This window comes from Nilaparvata lugens, chromosome 5, assembly GCF_014356525.2.
Source record: "Nilaparvata lugens isolate BPH chromosome 5, ASM1435652v1, whole genome shotgun sequence".
Classification (NCBI taxonomy): Eukaryota; Metazoa; Arthropoda; class Insecta; order Hemiptera; family Delphacidae; genus Nilaparvata; species Nilaparvata lugens.
This window is the reverse complement of record NC_052508.1, coordinates 7,646,226-7,672,400: the sequence shown is the minus strand read 5'-3', so window position 1 is coordinate 7,672,400 and position 26,175 is coordinate 7,646,226. Positions and strand designations below refer to the sequence as shown.

Genomic DNA, 26,175 nt, shown 5'->3' with positions numbered 1-26,175 from the left:
GTAAGCAATTATTATATTATTACTTTTATTTATTACTTTATTACGATTATTTATTTATTACCTCTTGATTATAATGACTAATATGATAATAAAAATTCTTGATAATAATGATCCACTCTAAAATAGGCCTAATAATAATTTAGTGATAATATTACTCCTTTTAATCGCCTTAGATAATATTACTCTTCTTCTACTTCTTTTTTCAGCTCCTACTTCTGAAACTACTCCTCCTCCCACATCTTCTGCTCATCCTCCTTCTCCTACTCGTCCTTTTTCTCCTTCTCCTTCTCCTCCTTCTCATCGTCCTCCTCCACCTTCTTTTCCTGTATTTTTCTTCCTCTTCTTTACCTCCTTTGCACCTTCTTCCATTCAGTTCCTCCCATTTCACCAACTCTCTCTTCACCTTCCTTTTCCTCATTCATCTTTCTCTACACTCAATTCTTACTTCGGTCACCCGACAATCCCATTCATGGTTCGACATCAAATCCAACATTTTAGATGTTGGACCTCATATATGTTGGACAAGTAATCGGATATTGTTTTTGATCGGAAATTGTATTTACCAAAATATCGATTCTCTCCACCACTCTATCCCATCACATTCCAATAGTCTTTTTGTTTCTTTCATTTCATTTATAGATTGATAGATACAATATAATTCTCAACTATGAATGATTGGGGAAGGAACAACAGGCTTAAAGCCCAAAACTGTTCCTTCCCCATATTTGCATAGAATTTTTTTGATCCATTGATCCATTTCGACAAATAAATAATTTGATTTTACTGTGTGTGCAGGGTTGAACAGAGACACCTGGCACAGTGTGATGGTGCGTATTGACGTGCACGGAGCCAAGCTGATTGCCAAAGTGGATGACAAACTGGCCGAGACCAACATCCTCGGACTGGATGCATCCAACAGCTATGGTGTCGCCACAGACCTTACGTCCGTTGTTCTCATTGGAGGTATCACCATAAATAGTTATTTTGAAAGTTCCATTTAATTCAATCCAATTTATTTTACCAAAAACACAAAAATAAAACAAAAGTTGTAACAGTTAGACAAAGTCAATAATTATTATTCTAAATAGCTATATATCAACGATCTTATTCTTATACGGCTGGCGGTAAAGACTTAAGTTATGGCATAAGTGGAATGTAAAATCTTATAAACTCTTTATAATTACAGATGGAAATTACTGAGATATTGCAATTATTCAAATGCTAATGAATTTATTATTATTAAATGAAAATCCAAATTAAATGCTGTAATTCACCCCGAAGACTGCTGCTACTGAAAATATTGACAACAGGGTAAACAGCTAGATGGAAATTCGATGAGCGCTATTATTCACAAATTATTTGTCAGCCCGGGAATCGAACCCTGTACCTCCCAATTGCCAGTCAGGAATGCTTACCCTTACACCAAACTGACAATCTCTGGATAGCAGCGCTCATTTTATACGAAGCCATAGCGGCCAGCCAGTCTTCTTGGTTCGATTCCCGGGCTGACAAATAATTTTTGAATAGTAGCGCTCATCGAATTACCATCTATAGTGAGGTCCACGTTATAATGACAGTATTTGATAAACTTTGATTTTGCTATCCTTGTCTATCGTTCGACAAAGCAGGTGGTACTATCCTTTTCTAGCTCCACAACGAAGCCAAATCTGTTTTTGACGATGTAGAAATATAATTAGTTAAGGCAGAGTATAGGCAACGCTGTCCATCTTTATCCACTGCCATTATAACGTGGACCTCACTATAGCTGTTTACCCTGTTGTTGATATTTTCAGTAGCAGAAGTCTTCGGGGTGAATTACAGCATTTAATTTGGATTTTCGTTTAATAATAATAATAATTCATTCATTAGCATTTTAATAATCGCAATATCTGAGAAATTTCCATCTGTAGACTGACTGGTCGCTATGGCTTCGTATAAAATGAGCGCTGCTATCCCGAGATTGTCAGTTTGGTTTAAAGGTAAGCATTCCTGACCGTCAATTGGGAGGTACAGGTTCGATTCCCGGGCTGACAAATAATTGTTGAATAGTAGCGCTCATCGAATTTCCATCTTTCTAATCCTTAATCCAATCATTTTGAATGGAATCTTATTATATAAACAATAGAAAGTATATTTAACATAAAATCCTATCAATTGTGAACTAATTCTGACAATAATGATGAATAGTTTCAAAAGTTGGAAGTGTGGAAATATGTCTATGATTAATTTCACTAAGACCTGGTTGCAAAAGCCAGGATTTTGATCATGATTTGTCAATCAGAGGCTTCTCTGATGTAGTGATATTCACTCGCACGATAATTTCACAACGACCAATCAGATTGCGTGAAAAAAGGGTGTGTTCTGAAAGAAAATGGCTGCTTGCATGTGATTGGTCGAAACTTTGTGGCAGGCAGCTGACGCTTAAGAAGGCATCCACCAATAGAATTTGAGAAGGGAGTGACCGAGTGAGTTTATCGACTTCTGGTATCTTATTGGAAGGCTGACTGTTGAACCATATTTTTAGTAGGGTTTTCCTTAAGGGCCGGCTTTCGAGCTCGGGATTTAGCTAAACTCTAGACTTTAAACAGCTGGAGTCAGAAAATTGGCTTTCTGAAACGGGGCGTAGTCGCAGTCTACGTTCAAATTAAATTTCGAAAAACTAGAGAATTGAATACAGAATAAAATAAAGAGAAAATAGTGTAAAGTTTCAGCTATTTTGTATTATTTAATTTCATCGAGGTAAAACGTTTCCAATATTATAGAATTTAGGAAATAAAGATTGTCATAAAAACTGCGACTACGCCCCGTTTCGGAAAGTCAATTTTCTGGCTCCAGCTGTTTAAAGTCTATAACTTAGCTAAATCCCGAGCTCGGAAACCGGCCTTAAATGTCATTTAGTGACATCAATGTATATGATGTCAATTCTATGGATGATTATTCTTGAAACTAACAAAGCTCATTATATTATCTTCCCATCCATTTTAGTTCGCTAATTGATCCTTATACCTCTGAAAATTCTCCATTTTTACAGGTCTAAGTCCCGAAGAGAAGTTGCATGGCGTAAAGTACATAATTGAGTCATTTGTTGGCTGCATCAAAGACATGGTTCTGAAAGCGGGTAAAGCTGCCTTTGACTTGCTGCCCATCAAACCCCTCATAGCAACTAAACACGACAATGTACAGGAGGGGTGCATTAACAAGTGAGTTATATATTCAGTCATTATTTTTTTATCAATTTTCAATCTCATAATCTATTCCATAGTTTATGTTAAATTATAATATAAATAGCTATAAATCAGATAGAATAAAGCTCGGGACACATACCCGCACCGAGCCCGTGCCGAGGTAGGGCCGAGCTACGTCCGTGACACGGTGATGGTGGTAGGAGAACACACATATCCGTGCGACAGCCGAGCGGCAGCAGTGTCTCAGTTCTGTGGTGCTACTGTCGTCTGATTTCTGAATGTGTTAAACTATTATAACAGTATCAAGCTTGTTACATCCGATTTAAATTTATATTTTTCAAATTTTAAACTAATTACCTGTATACACAGAAGATGAGAATCATAGTGCTGGTATATATTCCGGTGCATCAAGGTTGGCGCACACAGATCGTCATCGGACGGACGGCACGGATCGGACGATTAGATTTGATGCATTGTTTTCAATTGGAGTGCGCATACTCATATGATGCGGATCGGTTTGCACAATCCAATTGAAAACAATGCAACAAAAATAATAATCACATGCGTGCCGTCCGTCCGATGACGATCTGTGTGCGCCTACCTTTACAATACCACAATCAGTCATGTATCGTAAATATTATCTATATATCAGCAAAAAAATTGTTATCTTCTGCCTTATGTATATCTAAACGTAATTAGTTTTAAATAAAAAATTTGAGACAGTCATGGGTTCCTTCTTTTATACGTTTTGTTGTTTATTTTATCATTTATTATAAATGATGTCTATACCTTTGGCTTAAGTTATTTGGTTCTACTTTTATTTTTGGTTTAACTTATTTTTTCGTTCAACCATATTTGTCATAAAATACATATTTGTCAATCGTACAAAACTGGAAAATCCCGTATCTCTTCAATCAGTTTTCCATTCTCCATGTTGAACGAGGCCGCACTGTCTCCGTCAAAAAGTAAACTGAACTTGACGGTGACGGCGTAACAAACACGCTGACGGTGCTGACGCGGTGCGGTAGTATGTGTCCCTACACGTTTGAAAGCATTTGTTTTCTCACTTGCCATAGTACTTTCGTCACACGGCAGTGCCGCGGCGCGGGCTCGGTACGGATATGTGTGTCCCGACCATAATTAGTCCAAAACGGCGCCGCGCCGCGCTCACAGTGCGCAGTCCTTTTTACGCTCTTCTGCGCGCCGCGGCGCTCCACCGACCTGATGCACGCTCACCTCTAAAGTCAGAGAGTAGTAGCCCTGGTGCAATCATTTCAATTTTCTCTTATGCATACTATTTGACTTCTCTTCTATTATATGAGAAGTTCTCTTCGCCTCATCATTTTGCTAATCTTCTCTTGAATCTCTCTCGTTTCAAAGTGTTGTTTTGTCTCTGTCTCTCTCCTACAGATGTCGCACCCGTGAGAACCTGTGTTTTGTAGGCAGCATGTGCATCAATCATTACAACGAATTGTCATGTGACTGCTTCGGAACCTGCTACGAGGGAGAACTATGCGATGTTTACAGTGAGTACTTCAAAATTTCTAAAAAATACTTCAGAAACCAGAAAAAGAGTTTTGGAAGTCAGTTTATTCCCGATCTTATAACAACTTAGGTCCATATTGAAAACTATTTCAAGTTCAAATTTAGGACCGACTTCACAAAAACTTGGTTTGAGCGCCAGTTGATCCTATTAAATTAAGCGAGCAATTTCTTTATATCTGTTTATATTTTTATATCTGGTCATCTGGTTATTTTTATATCTGTTTATTCATGTTTAACGGATCTCGAAAACGGCTCCAACGATTTTCACGGAATTTGGAACATAGTAGGTTTATGATATAATAATTCGATTGCACTAGGTCTCATCCTTGGGAAAACTCGCTGAACGACATTAAAAGGATAATTCGTCCTTGGCTGAAACAGCTGAGACTTTTGTCGTCTGTGGATAGTAAAAAGTGAGCGAGTGATCCTGTGGAAAATCAAAATATCGCATCCCCGAAATTCATAAGCTGACGTATAGCCAGCTGTAAAATATAAATACGATCATTTTAGAGAATTGTGTTCTGTTTATAAATGAATAAAAATAACGAGCGAAGCTCGGTGCCCCGATATTTCTAAATAAACAAAAAATCATAATTATTACAAACCAATTCAAAATCATCTGACATCTGACCAACTGCCGCTCTAACCTAGGTTTCGTTTTTTGGTGAATTTGGGCCTCAAGTTCAAGCTGAGATCTGGCTTGGCAAATTCAAGTGGTTATGAAGCTGATAAAGCATGATCTCAGCTGAAATTTGACGAGGTTCGAACTTGAAATCGTTTTTAATAGGGGAGATTTATGCTAACACTACGCTTAAAGCTAAACCAGTTCTACTTGTAGATATGGTTGCATTTATCATAATGTGTTTCATACGGGGTTTAAACGAGCAGCTGGCATTTCTTCGTTTAAACCAATCTACTTAGAATACAGGAACCTTGTATTCTAGTTTATTCATTTCTGGACTGAAAAGTGGACTCAAATCAATTCAAGTGTAATTTTTATTCATTCATAACTCTACCTCCATTATATTATCATTCATCCCATCCTTATCACCTAGGCTTAAAATACTTCTAGAAAGTCGCCTTTGTGAAATAATAAATAATAAAATAGGTACCTTGGTTTAAACCGAGTATCTGCATATGGGCATATCTATATAGTCTAGTTAAATACGCATCGATTTTTGAACGTAAGATTTTGTGTCGTCCTTAATCTTGTAGATTCTAAACTGATGGCAAGAAATCGACGTCCAAAAATCGATGTCTTTGTAACTGGCTTTAAGTGTCAGTGTAGAATAAATATAAATTAAATATGATAAATATATTATTATTATTATTTTAGAATTATTAATAATTAGTGAGTTCTTCCATAGAGGAATGATAGTATAAGAATATATTTGTGTTGACTTTAACACTTCCTTTTTTCTGCCAAAACAGGTTTTTGTAACCTTTGGGATTATTTTCCATGATAATGATTTTTTGTAATGCTCTTTAGGGTATGATTATGATTGTTTAGTTATCCTGTAATTATTTCCGTAACTGGTAATTTCATGCTCTGTATATATTGTAAAAAAATGGAACATAAATTGATTTTGATTTGTTTGATTTGTATATCCCATGGAAAAGGACGCTATGTTTTAAATTCCACTTTTAACTCAAGCCGATAGTCCTAGTATTTATTGTTTGTGAATATCTATGTGACACTGTTGGTCTCTCATACTGTGCCGTTTCACACTCTCACCCCAACAAAACAGTAATAATAGACAAAAGTCAACAGTAATCGGCTTGGGTTGACGAAAAATCGGCTTGATATTTGGAATAAGGCGTTTATGTTTTAAATTTCACTGTTGACTCAAGCCGATAGTCCTAGTAGCTATATTTTGTGAGGCTTTGTGTCGCTGGTAGTCTCTCATACTGTGCCGTTTTACACTCTCACCCGAACAAAACAGTGATGATAGACAGTAGTTGACAGTAATCTGCTTGAGTCAACAGAAAATCGGCTTGGAGCATAAACGACGTTTACCATCGGATAGCAAATATGCTATCTTTCATATGATATATGCTATTTCGCCACACTGCACAGAAAGCGGCTGTTTTCCAGTCCCTACGTAGATCTGAAAGACATTGTTTGCAGACGACTCTCGTCTGACGTCAGAACAGACTAGGCCTACTAGGCCGGAAAGAGTGCCCTTTCCAGCCGCTAACATGGAACTGAGAAAGGTGATCGAAAAACTTTTCATTATTTGTGTTCATTATTCAATAATTAAAACATTTATAATAATATCATCTTATTGTCATTTGAAAGAATAAAAAAGTATAAACTCAACCTCCCACATAATTGAACATCATCTTTTAGGTTATTTAGACAAATCAGAATAAAAAATAAAAATACTTGGACAATTTCCTGATATTCAGATTACCTCAGATTTGCTAGAGCTATCACCTTCCACTTCTGCTTTCGGAAGTGCTTAGTAAACAACTTTTCTCATATATATATATATATATATATATATATATATATATATTATATATATATATATATATATATATATATATATATAATATATTGTTTATTTTTGTGTGTGGCGAAAAATAGCGTTCGCACCACGGGCAAAAATGTTTTTCCGGCTCTCAATCTTTTCTAGTCCGAGGCCTACGGCCTCGGACTTGAAAACCGATTTCGAGCCGGAAAAATCTCATTTTCTGCTCTAGGTGCGAAATATACTAATTTTCTATCTTATGCTATATTTTCTCTATGGTTCTACTAATAACTGTATGTGAAACTTAGTCATTCCTATGTGCATGTGATAGTAGTTAGAGTTGATATTGGGGTGTAAAACCAGTTTTATTTAATGATTTGTTTGTTTTTGTTTTAGCGGCGACAATTCTAACACTGAGAGGCTCCTCGTACATGTCGTACAGAGTCTATGATTGGAAGGATCGTGTCCACTCCAGTGTCAACCGTATCGGCATTCATTTCAAGGTGATTTTCGTCACACAATATCAATTTCAACTCTTCATTATTTCATTTACTTGAGCCCGGTTGCACAAAGGCCGGTTAAATTTCAATCGTGATTCATTCCACGAGAACCAATTAGATCAAAGGTTTGGAAATCAGAATCACAATCAGATCAAAGGAACCAATCAGAAAAGGGTTTTTTTCGAAGAAAGTCTTCTCTGATTGGTTCTCGTGGAGTCAATCACGATTAAAATTTTGTGCAACTGGTACATCATCTTTGAACATGAAATTATTCATATCACAGAATAGAATGGAATAGAATAGAATGGAATGGAATAGAACGGAATAGAAGAGAATGGAATATAATAGAATGGAATGGAATAGAACAGAACAGTATAAAATAGATAGATCAGATTTATAGAATAGAACACATTACATTATCACATACTACGATATCCATTTCACACTAGAATACTTAAGGGCCGGTTTCCGAGCTCGGAATCTATAAGTTCTGGACTTACAGAGTCCAGGACTGAAATAAGCTCTCGGGACTAAATTGACTTTCTGAGTCACGATTTTATTTTCTAAACTCTGCAGTCTATCAAGCTCTCGACTAATTTGAGTCTAGGACTTTAACGCATTAAACGTGAGGCAAATTCACAATATTTTGCTGTTGTATTGTTGGCATTATAGCAAAACGGGAACAGCTGATTACAGCGGGACAATATTCAAATGAGCATGCTCTCCAAACTTTATTGTAAAAAAACGTTTCAATTTCTTTGTAGGCTTATTCAAAGCAAAACCTTTGAAAGGTGAATGAATAAACATTTCATTTTACGTTATGCTATTATTGATCATTGATCCTAACCAGTGATTTTGGAATATCAATTTCATTAGGCTATTGAGTTTGAAAACGTATTTGTTTTGAAAAAAACTGGAGTAATAATTTATTATTGATATTATTATCAATATGTTTATGTAATTGTATTTGTTTTGAAAAAAACTGGAGTAATAATTTATTATTGATATTATTATCAATATGTTTATGTAAGTCTAGAACTTAGATTTAAACCCTACCCCAGTCGAGGGTTCAAAATCACGCTGTTTTAAGTCCTGGACTTAACAATTTTTGATAAATCCTTGACTCGGGAAGAGGCGAGAATCTAATTCAAGTCCTGGACTTATAAGCCCTTCACTCAGAAAGCGAAATTATAAACTCCAGGGTCTAACATGATCTCTGAACTCCAGAGTCTATTTAAGTCCTCAACTACTTTAACGCTCTGATTCGGAAAGCCAATTTTCTGACTCCAGAGTTTAAAGCCAGTTAAAGTCTAGAACTTAGCAAAATCCCCAGCTCGGAAACCGGCCCTAAATGCCTCTCTGTTTGGCATTGGAAAATTGAATTTATTGCTTTGTATTCATTTTACTCTTGATGATGTGTTTCGTCAACCCTTTGCACTATTATGAGTAGTTGAGTTTTGAATAGAATTCTTGTGAGATCAACAGCATTCACCCGTGCTATTCTAGTGGCACCTTGAAAAGACAGATCAAAACTTTTGACTTCTTAAAGCTAAGGACGGCCATACACGTTGCGGTATACCGGAGAGGTGTTACCTGCGCAGGTGATCTGTACAGGTGTATGTAAGCCACTTCAGGCAAACCTGCGCAGGTGACCGGAGAAGAATCGAATTTCAATTCTTTTCACCTTTACAGGTGTGCTCACCTGAGCGTGTGTGTGGACCGAGACGGTATACCTGCACAGGTTTGAGTCAGTTGTGGTGAATACTCTAACAAACCCACCAAAGCAAACATATCATCTTGTTCGCTTGCCATTTCTCTAACTACCCATCCGGTTTACCGTAACTTGTGTGAGCTCTTGGCTGTACAGGTATACCGGAGATGAATACCTGCGCAGGTATACCTCTCCGATGTACCGCAACGAGTATGGCTGGCCTAAGGTTACGAACAGAACGGTCAAGTCGATGTAGAGCTTTCAGTTTAGGTCAGCTTTAGCAGGGTAACATCGCCACTTTTCTCTGCTCTGCATATCCCTCCAAGTCGAAAAATGAACTATAGATCAAACCTTTTCCCTTTTCCTTTTTTACAGACGTGGTTCAACGACTCAGCTCTGTTCTACGCGAGTGGCGAGTCACCGCGCCACCACCACATCGCCGTGTCCATAGTGAACGGCAGTGTGCTGGTGCATGTCGACATGGGCGATGAGTCAGCTGCCACCGTCAGCCAGCTGGGCACAGCTGTCAGCAACAACAGCTGGCACAACCTCACCATTCTGCACAGCCACGATCAGCTGTTGGTGTCGCTCGACGATGACGTCAGGCTGTTGGATCTGGGTGAAGGTCAGCTGCAGCATCTCTACATTGACCCGGAGATATACATTGGCGGCGGGCCTGAGCTGCACAAGAGGAAAGGTAAGGGTGTCTCTGGCCTGGTTTCACAAAAGCCGGTTAAATTTTAACCGTGATTAACTATACGAGGACCAATTAGAGAAGGCGTTTTTGAAGAGATCACGGTTAAAATTTCAGTATTTCTTCTTCTTCTTCTTCTTCGAAGATTTAATGGTCCATTAGATTCAATGAGTGTCCTTGAAACCGTGCCTCAATTTATCAGGCGTATGTGCAACAGGACCCTATCTCTTTCATTATCATCATTAGATTCATCATGTGGATATTATTGTTTAGTATATATCAATTAAGATCGTACTCTAATTTCTGTTCTCATCATTTTGTATTATTTGGATATTATTGTTTAGTATATTTGGATGACTTCTTTTCATCAACAAAATTGAGATTGTACTCATTTGTCTTCTCAATTATTTTCTTTTGTTTTCGTTTTCGATTGAACTCCAATAATTTGTCTTCTCAATATTATTTTCTTGTATTTTCCTTTTCCAGAATCATCAGATTTATCATTTTCTATTATCTGGATATTATTGTTTAGTATATTTGGATGTCTTCTTTTCATCAACAAAATTGAGATTGTACTCATTTGTCTTCTCAATTATTTTCTTTTGTTTTCGTTTTCGATTGTACTCCAATAATTTGTCTTCTCAATATTATTTTCTTGTATTTTCCTTTTCCAGAATCATCAGATTTATCATTTTCTATTATCTGGATATTATTGTTTAGTATAATTGATTTATTCTTTCCATTATCAATTGAAATCATACTCTAATTTCTCTTCTCATCACTTTGTATTATCTGGATATTATTTTTTAGTATATTTTGATGTATTATTTTCATCATCAATATTAAGATCGTACTCTTATTTCTCTTCCCATCATTCTGTATTATTTGGATATTATTGTTTAGCATAATTTGATGTATCCTTTTCATCAACAATTGAGATTATTTATTTATTTGTGGATACAGTTACAAATCATATAAATATGATTGGGAAGGAAAAAAAGGCTTGGCTCAAAACTATTCCATTCCCAAATTTTGATAATAAATAACATGTTCAAAAAATAGGTTATGTTTCCACTGTAGAACGCTCAAGTTCAATTTTCGTCCAAAAATATAAATAATATATAAGTTGTGTGAAATTTTGAATCTAGAAGAATTAAAACACCAAACTATAGTTGAATATTACACTTAATTATCACTGCACATTGAATTAATTAATTGATTACTCCAATATAATTGTCATCTCAATTATTTTCTTCTGTTTTCGTTTTCGATTGTACTCCAATAATTTGTGTTCTCAATATTATTTTCTTGTTTTCCTTTTCCAGTCCTTCTTAATTCTTTCTCTCTCTCTTTTTCTTCTTAGGCCTCCAGTCCCACAACAATTTCGTCGGCTCCCTGAAGTACGTCTACTTCAACGATGTGTCCATTCTGTACGAGCTGAAGAAGAACAACCCCAAGGTGCACTACATCGGGGTGCTGGATCCTCTCTATGCCGAAGAGGACGTGGATGACATCCCTATCACGTTTCCCTTCCCTGTCGCACACGTGTGGTGGACCAACGATAACCCGGACGCTCTCTCTCTAGCTTTCGACTTCAAGAGTAGTCGTGCTATGGCTGTGCTTGCCTATTCCGAAGTTACTACCGCTACTGGTCAAGGATATTGGGAGGTAATTGAGATATTGAAACTTTTTAAACAAATAAACACATTGCAGTTGACGAATGAATCATGACACCTTTATCATGAATTCATGGAACCTTTACAGCACTGCCACTATAGTAAAGTGGAATTGAAACATCTTCTGACTCGAAGGGATATTCAGAACATAGAGATAAGTCCAGGCAATGAATGCTCATTTCCCAATTAACGGAATGACTTGAAATTTGGAACTTAAGGTCCTTACAATATAAGGATCCGACACGAACAATTTCGATCAAATGCAATTCAAGATGGCGGCTAAAATGGAGAAAATGTTGTCAAAAACAGGGTTTTTCGCGATTTTCTCGAAAACGGCTCCAACGATTTTGATCAAATTTATACCTAAAATAGTCAATGATAAGCTCTATCAACTGCCACAAGTCCCATATCTGTAAAAATTTCAGGAGCTCCGCCCCATCTATGCAAAGTTTGATTTTAGATTCCCAATTATCAGGCTTAAGATACAATTTGAACAAAAAAAAATCGAGTGGAAAGGATTGAGCATGAAAATCTCTACAATTAATGCTCAGTAACATTTTAACCTAAAATTGAAAATAAGCTCGAAATTCGAGAAAATGTGATTATTCAATTGCAAACTGTTGGCAACTGTTGATTCTATTAAATGATTCACTATGAAGATATAGCAGACTTCGTATGTCTCCAGCGTTATTGTCCTGTCACCAGCTGGCTCAGATCTTTGTTTATAAGTAGACTTGAGATGCGCGTGAACACTAGCGTCAGGTGATCAATTCTCATAACGGCAAGGAAAGTTGTGTGAGTGCGCCACACCAGATTTTTTCTATCTTTGTTCTTATAATTTTTTTAAAAATCGACGGGAAAAATCCATGCTGATTAGGAGCTTATAAAGCATTAAATGCTCTTCAATTTGATGTATAATTTCACGCTTTTACGGATTTCCCTACACCTTTTGCAACAGCTTTAGTGTTGAGTGTGGAATCTCTATTTTTGCAACAATAGACCAATTGACAAAGGAATTTGGAGGGACTGTTTTAAATAAAATTTTTGACTTTGCAGCTTCGTTGAGAGTTAGTAGGGTTTGCAGTTAGGAGAACATATCAAAAGTCCCCATTCCTAACTCATGTACTAAGGGAATGAGGGTGGTTTAAAAGTTGCATTTTCAGCGTTTTGCTTCCACGCTCATATCTTGAGAACAATGCGTTCAACCAAAAATGAAAATTTGACTTTGACCTTAAACCCAACTTCGGGGTCGAAAATTGTCTTCTCAACTTTTCCCTCTATAACCTTTCCTTGATTGGACTAGATGGTGGGAGATGGGGAACCCGTTCAGCCAATTGAGAGCCATGAATGAAGTCATAGAAACAAGAGCTGTTGCCAAATTTCCAAAACAGGCTCAGTCTATGCAGTTGAACACAACATCTGCTCCGCATATCCTCCGAGTCGAAAGATGTTTTTATTCTACTATTTATTTGTTAATTAATTGAGACAAAAGGTAGAAACACATTTTGCCTCCTTTACACAATACTATAATTTTAAAAATAATACAATTTCCAATAAAAAGAAGACGGAAAATAATTAATAAATATATTTCCTCCACATTACCTTAAGACTGTGCATAGGCTAAAAATAAACTCTCTACTGGTGATATTTTTCAGAGTTTTTCGATTTGTATTTATCATCAAGCTATCAGAATGAAAAAGTTTTCTCAGGAAAACATTTTTTTCCGATCATTTCTTTTTGAGATATGAGCGCCTAAAGTTTAGAATTTTGGGACAGAACATTTCAAATTCGGTAAGAGATAAATCTATGAGATTCAGAGGATGAATTTTTCATGGTGTTGTTTTTTGAATAAAACAGTTTTTTTTAAATATCAATTTTTGAGAAAGTTATTCAATTTACTAAAAATGACCAAAAAACTTATAGTTCAGCTATTTTTTGTCATTTTTGGTGAATTGAATAACTTTCTCAAAAAATTATATTTCCAATTTTTTTGTTTTATTCAATCAACAATACAATGAAAAATTTATCCTCTGAATCTCATGGATTTATCTCTTACCGAATTTGAAATGTTCTGTCCCAAAAATTTGAACTTTAGGCGCTCATATTTCAAAAAGTAATGATCGGAAAAAATGTTTTCCTGAGAAAACGTTTTCATTTTGATAGCTTGATAATATACAAATCGAAAAACTTCGATTTCCAAACTCAAGTCAAATTCTATATTTTCTAATATATTTGAAACCCCTCCATGTTTTCCAATACTTTTTCCACAAGATAATAGTAAAAGAGTGTAATGTATGTCAAATCTTTCAATTCCATATTTACCAAAAAGTTTTTCAAATCTATCATGTTTTTAATATTTTTTTCCCAGGTGAGACTGGTAAACGAGTGTATTCAGAACTTTTCAACTCTATATTAGGTACCTGAAGTTATTTTAAACCTCTATCAATTTCTACTTCCCTTACCTATGGTAATTGCTTTCCGAAAAAAATAGGCTACCCCAATTTCCAAATTTTTATACGTTTCGGTTTCAAGGTCGACTGTGACCAAAAAATGTGTGTGTGTGTGTGTGTGTGTGTGTGTGTGTGTGTGTACACCATATATCATCTCTCAATTAGCGGAATGACTTGAAATTTGGAACTTAAGGTCCTTACACTATGAGGATCCGACACGAAAAATTTCGATCAAATGCAATTCAAGACGGCGGCTGAAATGGCGAAAATGTTGTCAAAAACAGGGTTTTCGCGATTTTATTGAAACGGCTCCATCGATTTTGATCAAATTTACACCTAAAATAGTCATTGATAAGCTCTATCAACTGATCAACTGCCATGAGTCCCATATCTGTAAAAATTTCTTATCTGTAAGAATGGGACCTTCGCCCCATCTATGCAAAATTTGATTTTAGATTTCCAATTACCAGGCTCCAGATACAATTTAAACAAAAAAAAATCTAGTGGAAATGATTAAGCATGAAAATCTCTACAATATTAATGTTCAGTAACATTTTGACCTAAATTTGAAAATAAACTTGAAATTTGAGAAAATGTGATTATTCAATTGCAAACTGTTGGAAATTGATTCTATTGAATCATTCACTATGAAGATATAGCAGACCTCGTGTGTCTTCAGCGTTATTGTCCTGTCACCAACTGGCTCAGATCTTTGAATAGTAGACTTGAGATGCGCGTCAACACTAGCGTCAGGTGATCAATTTTCATAATGGCAAGGAAAGTTGTGTGAGTGCGCCACACCAGATTTGTTAATATATTTCCTGGATGAGACTGGTGTATGAGTGTATTTTGAGCTTTTCAATTCATATTTCCCAAATAAGTGTTCCTTAAACCTCTTTAATTTTTTGAATATTTTTTCTAGGTGAGACTGGTAAACGAAGAGATCCGGTTTGAACTGGTTCCCGACGTGACAAAGAACGTGACTCATCTAACCACCCTCAAGTACGAGAACAAGGGGGCGTGGCATACCGTAAGTTGGTAATAGCACATTTATACACTCGAAATCATTTACATCATTATGGAATTAGAGGGTCACTTTATCATTTTTTGTAACTAGAATTTGCAATTGGATTCTAGATTTTATCATTTTATCCTTCTGTTTTTCTGAATCACTGAGCCAGAATAACGGTTTGCGGGGCTGGTAAACAGATTTGTGATGGGGGTCCGTCACTATTTGTCAGAGCTCAAAACTTCCGTTTTATAACGAGTTTCTAGAGAAATAGTTGATTAGACATTAATTTACTCATCCAAAATTGAACCTGATCTGCTGTTTTATTTTTGTTTAATAGAAATATTTTACATTGTATCCATACTGTTCAAAATAATGCATATGGATCGTCGTTCATACCCCACACTGTATAAACTTAGGGGTTGTTTAAAACATTATTTTTCAGTTATATATTGCAATAATAATACATTTTTTCCATATACGATATCATATACATATTCTATCAACTATACATCATTAGTTGAATAATTTGCAATTTTGATTGTAGGTAGAGTTGAACTACACAAGAGGAGAACTAGGCCTGGCTGTTGATTTCAAACACAAAGAAGCCGATCTCTACGGATTGAAATTCAAAATGAGCAAAAAAGTTATCATTGGAAGTGGGATTGGAGCCAAAGCTAGTCTTGGTGAGCAGCTCCAAAATTCAAACCCAATTTCTTTCAAAAATAAGCAAAACGAATGCACGAAAAATATATTTCTATAAAATCGGAAACAGCTATACAGTGAGATACAAAACATAGAAAAGTGATCAGTTATAGATACTTCTCATGAGTATAAAAGAACTTCAATTATTTCCTTCGAAAATAGAGTTTCCGTAATTGTGCGTATGAATTTTCATCAATTCATTTCTGATTTCTTTCTTATTTTTTATTCATATTAACCATTTCTGAATTAATTTTCTCTTCTTGGATGTGTGGACCATTCAGGTCCTCTCTTGGATACTCTTCTTGGATGGAAATTACTAAGATTTTGCAATAATTCAAATGCTAATGAATTAATACTAATTTGGATTTTCGTTTAGTAATAATAATTTACTCTTCTTGGTTTTTGTGGTATGAATTGATCATTTTGAAAGGTGACTCTCATAACCTATTTCTGGACTGTTGTTTAAATTGGAAAGGAGACAGTTTTGAGCTTTAGCCTGTTCATCCTTTTCGCAATAAATAAATATCAAGATATAGGCTAATATAATTATATGGATAGCAACTCATAGTCAAAAATATTCATATTTCATTTAAAAACCGATTTAAAATCAATTCCTTAACGAACGATGAAACGGGCTATAGTGAGGTCCACGTTATAATGGCAGTGTTTGATTAGCAATGGTATTGCTATCCTTGTCTATCATTCAACAAAGCGGATAGCGCTATCTCTCACTCGCTATGCTCTGTTGCCAGATCGGCTTTTAACAATGTGGAATTAAAAATTAATTAACAAAATATTTCATCTCAGTTATGAAAATTCATTATGAAATTATTTAAAAATATAATTCCTTGCTTAATAAAATATAATTAATTTTTTTTAAAAGAATGAACAGTTAATATTACATTAATAAACCTGTATCAGCTACCGTCTGTAGAAGGCATTGACAAGTCAGAGGATCGGCAACGTTGTTCTCCTATCTTTCTCCACTGCCATTATAACGTGGACTTCACTATAGATAGTTCTCATGAGTATAAAAAAACTTCAATTATTTCCTTCGAAAATAGAGTTTTCGCCACACTGCACAGAAAGCAGCTGTTTTCCAGTCCCTACATAGATCTGAAAGGCATTGTTTGCCTAGGCCGGAAAGAGTACCCTTTCCAGCCGCTAACAGTACCCTTTCCAGCCGCTAACATGGAGGTAAGAAAGGTGATCAAAAAACGTTTCATTATTTGTGTTCATTATTCAATAATTAAAACATTTATAATTATATCATCTTATTGTCATTTGAAAGAATAAAAAAGTATAAACTCAACCTCTCACATGATTGAACATCATCTTTCAGGTTATTTAGACAAATCAGAATAAAAAATAAAAATACTTGGACAATTTCCTGATATTCAGATTACCTTAGATTTGCTAGAGCTATCACCTTCTACTTCTGCTTTCGGAAGTGCTTAGTAAACAACTATTCTCATATATATGATAAATATTGTTTATTTTTCTGTGTGGCGAAAAATAGCGTTCGCACCACGGGCAAAAATGTTTTTCCGGCTCTCAGTCTTTTCTAGTCCTCGGCCTACGGCCTCGGACTTGAAAACCGATTTCGAGCCGGAAAAGTCTCATTTTCTGCTCTAGGTGCGAAATATACTATTCCTGTGCGTATGAATTTTCAATAATTCATTTCTGATTTCTCTCTTCTATATTCATATTAAACATTTCTGAATACATTAAATTTTCTTGGTTTTTGTGGTATGAAAATTCCATTTCAAAAGGTGACTCTCATAACCTATTCTTAGACTGTTGTTTAAATTTGAATAGAGACAGTTTTGGGCTTGAGCCTGATCATCCTTTTCGTAATATATAAATAAATAAATATAAAGATGTAGGCAAAAATTATAATTATTATATGGTTGGCAACTCATAGTCATATATATTCATATTTCAATTGAAAACCAATTCCTTAACGAACGGTGAAACCGACTAAACCTCTCTTGAGGGAGAATCTGAATACTGGAATTCATATTGATATTCTGATATATATTTCTGTTTTATGAATGAAATTTCAATTCATTATAGAGAATTTTATATTAATAATGCATTTTGTGTTACAGGGCTGATTGGATGTATGCGGGAAATAATAATCAATGGTGTACAGATGGAACCGCGCTACTTAGTGCGTACTCATCACACTGTGGGACAGGTATGTTTAATCAATTTCCAACTTGTAAGAAAATTTGAAAATGCAATCATTTAATGGATGTAACATGTGTACTAAAGATGAGTCAAATCAGTTCAAGCTATCACTGTGCAAACGGCACTAACTGAAATTTATTTTCTACATAAGTTTATTTGTATTAGGACATATTTATACAATCTACATGAGAATGATTGAAATAGTGGATCGAGTTCCTTCTTTTGACTTTAGGCTCAATTTGTTGATCGTAATTTGTGTATTTTTCTACATGCTCGATGATACCTTCTGAGTTCTTTCATTAATCAACTTCAAGTTCTCAACGCATTTCCTCAGACGATTAATGAAGATAGAGTTAGATCGTTAATAACATTGAATAACTCTAGGGCCCAAGCCACATGAAGCGTTTATCAGGCGTTTCTGTACTGGCGGCGGACAAGTCGGCAGGGCAGGAAGCTCTCCGATTAGCTGATTATCAGCTGATTAAGTTGGCGTTTGGGAGAAGATACAAAAGAGCATCTTCTGCTTATGAAAAGTTACATTAAAGCTCCTTGAGTATCTTTTCGGATGCAACATGTTGCTTTTCAGAAGATACAAAAAGGCATATGTTGCTTATGAAAAAATACATTTCCAAAGATAGGCAAAGCTACAGGACCCGGACTGTACTCTCTCTCGTGAACATCATAGCTCTTGAATCACATTGCTGAAACCAATTCTCTCACACTACCTTCCACAAGCGCACCTCGAAATGTTCTGTCCCTTCAGTTTAGTTTCTACGCGGTCATCACTCTCTTAGCTCACCAGTCCAAAACTCCAATTCGGTGGCCTGAGTGATGACTCAACTATTCTAATAATTTGACAGGAGGTTTAAATTGTTACATATGTTAATAATATGGATCACATCATATCAAACTAAACTGAACATTGATTCAATCCATTTCAAATTGAGATAAATTTTAAACTGACACTGAGCAAACGGCCCTTAGTCGAACACTACAATAAACCTCTATTGATTCTGATTAAAGTAATGAATATTTTGTGTATTTGTCAGGTATCTCTGGACAACTGCCAGCTGGTTGACCCGTGCAAGCGGCCGAACGCGTGTGAACACGGCGGCAAGTGTCAGGTGAAGGATGACCGACTCACCTGCGACTGCAAGGGCACCGGATACATCGGCAAGAACTGCCACTTCGGTCAGTGCTAAATTCTCACAGATTGGCACTCAAATAATACAAAATGCACCGAAAATACACATACAAAGCATGTTTCAAATCCCTGAACATTTACATTTATTTAAGATACATTGCAGAGAAAAATAATACATCTCAAAGAGGTTTACAGCTTAAGCAAAAACAGACCTTGTTTACAGATGAAAATAAATTGGAAGTTACATTTGTTCAAATGCTAATTAATGAATAATTATCATTAAACGAATATCCCAATTGCAGTAGCAGAAGTCTTCGGGGTGATTTACAGCATTTAATTGGGATATTCGTTTAATAATAATTAAACCTTATTCACCTCAAAAGTATGATACAAATGTTGTTCTTCAGAGATAAGATTTCAATATCAAAAATTTAAACAAAACTGAATAAATAAAACCGAAAAAGGTAGTTAAAAAGGGAAAAGCAAACCAAATAAGATATTGAATGGTCTGTTAGATGATGTAAAATTTAAAATTGAAGATCTTGTATACATTTCAGACATAATTTGCGTAAATTATCACTGAATGTATCAAGAATCGAGTTTAAACGATTGCAGAGGCGCAGTTTTCTTTTAAGGAAACAATTTGTATGTTTACACTAGATCTATATAGTGTAAATAACATATTCAACCTTGGTCTATTTGATGGAACAAAGAAGAACATGTATTGAAAAAACTAGGAACTGGTCTAACTGACTACAGTATTTATATGGAGGTATTTTTACAGTAGGTATATGGAGCACAATCAATGACAAATAGTCACGCCTTTCACTCAATCTCTGAAAAGTACTTCCCAGATCAAGTCTGTGAAAATGATAGGAAGACAATGTTGCCACTTTCCATTTCCACCGCATTCTATTGTAGAGTAGATAGCGGTATAGTAGAGTAAGGTTCACCTTATAATGGTAGTGGAGAAAAGAAGGAGAACTGCGTTGCCGATTATCTGCCTTGCCACTGTGGCAAGTGGGAAGAGGATAGCTTATTAGAATAGTTTATTGTCATTACAAAACAAAATTTTTATAACAAAGTCAAATACATTTACAATTTGTCACATTTATTTCAAAGTTATAGGTGTATGTAGAGGATAGCAATTCATCAGGTTTTCAAAGCTTATTATCATAATATTTTTGCAGCGAAATTTCGTAAAACTTGCGAAGAACTCGCTCTGCTCGGCTACTCTAAGCCCGACGTCTACCTGATCGACATTGACGGAAACGGACGATTTCCGCCCGCCCATGTCAAGTGTGAGTTCCAGTCGCTGGAAAACTCAACGAAAACTATCGTCGAACACAATCTGCCCAGTCAAGTGGTGAGTACTATTCAGTATATCGATCATATTGGTCTGTAGTTAAACTGAACGAAAACTGAAAACATAATATCTATGTTGACTATTGTAGAACTATTGTATTGACTTTAGTAGACTAATGTAGAACTATGAGTATATAGTATGGCCAGACCATATTTAGGGCCGGTTTCCGAACTCGGGATTTAGCTAAGTTCTATACTTTAAACAGCTGGAGACAGAAAATTGGCTCTCCGAAAAAAAGTAAAGTCGTAGTCCACGTTCAAATTGAATTTCAAAAAAACTAGGAAATTGAACTAGAAATAAGATGAAGAGAAAATAGTGTAAAGTTTCAGCTATTTTGAATTATTTAGGGATGTTTCATAACCATTTAGTCAAGAAAACGAATCCAATTAGAAATGAGAAAAAACTACGACTACGCCCCATTTCAGAAAGCCAATTTTCTATCTCCAGCTGTTTAAAGTCTAGAACTTAGATAAATCTCTTCATTTTATTTTGTGTTCAATTCTAGTTTTTCGAAATTCACTTGAAACGTGGACTACTAGTTCACCTCGTTTCGAAAGCCAATTTTCTGTCTCCAGCTGTTTAAAGTCTAGAACTTAGCAAAATCACGAGCTCGGAAACCGGCCCCGAGTGTTTTTTCCAAAGGTTTTTAGGTTCGGCAGGAAGCTCCACGATTGGCTGATTGGGTAGCCGCCTGAAAACGTCTAAAGCCGTGTCCACACTGAACATATGTTCGACAAACATGTTTGTTGAAACAGTTTGACCGAATTTTATCATGTTTGACAAACAATGTTTGCCCGTGGCTAGTGTAGATGCGTCACCAAACAAAATATTTGTAAGTGGGGAGAACCGGTTTTATGTTTTACAGCAAATGTTAGGGTGACCACTAACGACATGACAAGAGTGTGATCATACCTTAGACCAGTTATAGAATAGACACTGCCCATTGTATATTCATACTGAAAGTCGATGAAGCCAACATCTACTGTCATATCACCAATCTTGACGTCACGCATCGTATAGAAAACTTTTTTGAGTTTGTTTTGTAAGTGTTTGTGGTGTTTAACTTACATTGTTGTTAAACAATGCATTTTTGTTAAACATTATAGCTTGTTTTCCATAGCAGATTGCTATTTATTTATGTAATTATTATTTATGAAAATGGTAATCTCCTGCGCAGCATATAATTGCACTGGAATTTTTAGCAAAAAAGTGGAATATCTTTTCATGCGTAAGTTGAAATTTATACCTACACATAAATATTGTAAGTTGTAACTGTAATATTATCCTTGGTTATGATGTAAGTGAACTCATTGCAGCATGACAATAAATTAGTTTTGTAGGCTACCGTACCTTATTATTTTCAAAACGCATTATAACTTTGAAGCCGATATAACTTAACCGATATCGTCTTTGCCAGTAGCTAGAAATAACCTAAAAACACCAAGAATCTGAAATAGACACAATCTGAAAGTTTTCTATACGATGCGTGACGTCACTGTTGTGACGTCAAGATTGGTGATATGACAGTAGATGTTGGCTTCAGAGGCTAGACTTCCCAGCGTATCTATTCTATAACTGGTCTAGGGATCATACATGTCTTTGAATGATAAAGACATTTACGCGAAAGGCTTCGAACGAAAAACAGGTGCTTGACAGGAACTTCTAACAAATTCAAATTCAAATTCAAATTTATTCACACTCATAAATACATATACAGAAACCAAATAGAGTCAAGCTTGTCAAATACAACAATAATCCATCTAAAATTTAATAATAGATTGTAAGTAATAGTATATAATATAATAATATATAATATAATAATAATGTAAACAATAACTGCTCACAAAGTGCTTCATGAAGCACTTGTCCGTGAGCAGGAGTTGAGGTTTAATCGGATATAGGAGGAGAAAAAAGCCTACACACACACACACACACACACATACACACACACACACACACACACACACACACACACACACACACACACAACACACACACACACAACACACACACACACAACACACACACATTCAATCACCATCAAGTAATTTTATTGATTGATTGTAGCATTTCCTCTCTTTAAATATACTTATATTATGAAATGTAGTTCAAACTGCGAAAAAAAACATAAAATACATAACAACATAAAAAACATTAAAAAAACATAAAATAGACAACCAATAACGATGAATAGACCACTGGAAAATTACATCTACAAATCAAATGTACCTCATTGTCAGTATTCAAGGCAGAAAGTGATTCTGTATTCTGTATTCCAAGAAGTGAACTTATTCAGCTGGTTATCGATTACAATATTGACATCTCAATAATAATATTATAGATGGAGGTCCACGTTATAATGGCAGTGTTTGATTAGCAATGGTATTGCTATCCTTGTCTATTATTTAACAAAGCGGATAGCGCTTTGCTCTGTTGCCAGATCATCTCAATGTAGAATTAATAATTAATCATCAAAATATTTCATTTCAATTATGAAATTATTGAAAAACATAATTTCTTGCTTAATGATGTATTGATTATTTTAAACGAGAATGAACAGTTAATATTACATCAATAAACCTGTATCAGCTACCGTTGGATCAAGACAGAGGATCGGTAACGTTGTTCTCTTATCTTTTTCCACCGTCATTATAACGTGGACCTCACTATAGAAGCCTAACTTACATTTTGATTTGGACTGTAGTAAAAAATTTGAGAAGGGACAGTTTTGGGCATAAGCCTGTTGTGCCTCCTCAAATAAGTGTAATAATTTTACATGACTGAATAAATAAATAAATGAATGAATAAACAAATAAATTTTAATCATTTTTGATTTCGTGTGTTTTAGGACGTACGCAGCCTGGCGGAAAACGACTTCAGTTTCACGATCACCTACCGCGAATTCACCTCAGAGATGCTGCAAGAGTTGATCTCCCACTCGCTCTACTGCAGTCAGTACATAAAGTACGACTGCTACAAGGCTCCTTTGGAACTGCACTCGGCCACTTGGTTCATATCAGCTGCTCACAATGGCACTGTTGACTACCTGGGCAACGTGAAAGAGGGGGTCTTGTCCCTGTGCTGGTCAGTTGTTCATTTAATCATTCATTTGTAATATTACATTTTTTCTCGATTAAAATCGAATCTTCAATTCGAGATCTATAAAACTTGGTAGTAAATATCAGAGTAATCGATATGCGGACATTTTTTTAACTGAGAATTTATCGTAAATAATGTGTTGCATTCCATGGTAATCAGAGAACAAGAAACAGAATTAATAGATTATTATAATATAGAGGATATATAAATTTAAAATAACAATTTCGAAATAAAGTTTTATTGAGAACAAATGTAAAATGTAAATTCTAAACTTGTAATTTATAATTTTTTGGAATTAAATATCGGTGACGTGTTCATGAAGTTATCACTGATTTTGAGGTGTGGTTTTTGCTCTGACTTGTTTGGTCTTCTCTAAAAATGATGTCTGGCTATGTGTTCTAATTTCGTGCTCTCTGAATATTTTTCTGTTTAATTGAAATTTTAATGTTTTAAATTGAGTTTTGAACAGTTGTATGGTGTTCTAAGTTTGTGTATTTTGATTTGTGTGTCTACAAGCCTATAGCCATTGTTTTCAACTATATAAACTGGATAAGTATTTTAGCTTGTAATATGCTAGGATGTTTAAGTGTGTAAGGTATTGTTTTGTGGATTTGTGTTGTATATTGACAAAATTCTTCTGAAGATTATAAGTTGGTTTGCTCTGAAAACTGGATTTCTCATTCATAGGCGATAGATCCATTCATAGTTTATCAAGAATCTACCATTTTGGAGCCGATAACTTCCTGTAGGTTAATAGGTGTGAAATGCTATCCAACCTATTTAGGAGAAATTGGTAGCACGGCAAATTCATTCAATGAACCGGATTCATTCATAATTCAAACTGTTTATCCACTCATTCTTCACATTTAGCCACATAGTTTTTCATTTTTCAATTCTTTCAATTGTATATAGTCCAGGCAACGAACGCTCAAATAAAGGTATAGAGGGAAACCTTTGGAACACAATTTTCAACTCCACAGCTCTTTTAAGGATAGTTAGAGGATTAGCATATCAAAAGTCCCACCCCTACCCCCTGTGCTAAAGGGGTGGGAGTGGTTTAAAAGTACCATTTCAACATTTTTCGCATATATATCGAAAACCATGCATCTTATGAACATTTGTATTCTGTGCAAAATTGAAGCTTACAAACAAGTCTTGTCCTTTACATTTTTTCCATATCTCTTATAGTTCCTGAGATATCCGCTCTTGAAAGTGAGACATTTTTTGAAAAAACACTTCTGCCTCCAATTTTTTTATCTTTTCGGCCTTATAATTTTTGAACGATTGATGGAAAAAATCCGTGCTGATTATGAGCTGATAGAGCATCAAATTATCTTGAATTTGATGTATATTTACACTATCTTACGCATTTCCCTACGACAGTTTCAAAGATAATTTAATGCTCTACAAGATCGTAATTAGCGCATTCTTGTCCCATCAATTGTTGAGAAGTTATAAGACTTGAAAGAGCGAAAAAATGGAAGAAAAACTGGTTTTAATAAAATGCATCACTCTAGAACATAAATATCTCGAAGAGTATCGGATTTATCGAAAACCTCTACCAAGCAAAACTTGTAGGAAATCTTTCAAGCTTCATTTTTATGTAGTTGAATATGTCAATAAAATGCATTGTTTCCAAGATATAAGCATGTAAGTAATAAGTGGAAAACGCAACTTTCAAACCACCCTCATCCCTTCAGCACATGATGTAGGGGTTGGGATTTTTGATATGCTCACCTCCAGACTTGTCTCAACAAAGCTGCAGAGTCGAAAATTGTGTTTTAAACATTCCCTTCAAATTTCATTGTCAACTAATCTATTGTTGCTGAACAAAAAATTTCACTCTCAACACTAAAACTGCTGAAACTGTCGTAGGGAAATGCGTAAAATAGTGTAAATATACATCAAATTCAAGATAATTTGATGCTCTATCAGCTCATAATCAGCACGGATTTTTTTCATCAATCGCTCAAAAATTATAAGGCTGAAAAGATGAAAAAAATTGGAGGCAGAAGTGTTTTTTTTTTTCAAAAAATGTCTCACCTTCAAGAGCGGATATCTCAGGATAAAATGTAAAGGACAAGACTTGTTGGTAAGTTAGTAAGCTTCGATTTTGCACAGATACAAATGTTCATAAGATGCATAGTTTCCGAGATATATGCGAAAAATGAGAAAATGGTATTTTCAAACCACCCCCACCCCTTTAGCACAGAGGGTAGGGGTGAGGACTTTTGATATCTTAATCCTCTAACTATCCTTAAAAGAGCTGTGGAGTTAAAAATTGTGTTCCAAACTTTTCCTCTATAATCTTTCGTTGACTGGACAATTATATTTATTCATTTCTCAAATTTGACCGCATGGCTCATTTCAGCTGCTCGTAATGGAAGAACCGTTAGGCCAGCAGTTACACACATATCGCATTTT

General features: G+C 35.3%; 2 protein-coding genes across 2 annotated transcripts in view; one reads left to right on the top strand and one right to left on the bottom strand.

Moving 5' to 3' along the window:
* LOC111055953 (CUGBP Elav-like family member 1) overlaps positions 1–26,175 on the bottom strand; it is a gene marked incomplete in the record, with an annotated part of 852,529 nt that overhangs the window by 88,772 nt on the left and 737,582 nt on the right.
* Positions 801–23,903, top strand: LOC120351712 (contactin-associated protein-like 5). The gene is made up of 12 exons (XM_039429832.1): positions 801–963; positions 3,032–3,200; positions 4,596–4,711; positions 7,601–7,707; positions 9,791–10,112; positions 11,473–11,777; positions 15,158–15,265; positions 15,792–15,930; positions 18,061–18,149; positions 19,192–19,333; positions 20,477–20,652; positions 23,501–23,903. The coding sequence occupies exons 1-12, from the start codon at positions 825–827 to the stop codon at positions 23,765–23,767; spliced, it is 2,079 nt and encodes a 692-aa protein (XP_039285766.1). The 5' UTR covers positions 801–824; the 3' UTR covers positions 23,768–23,903.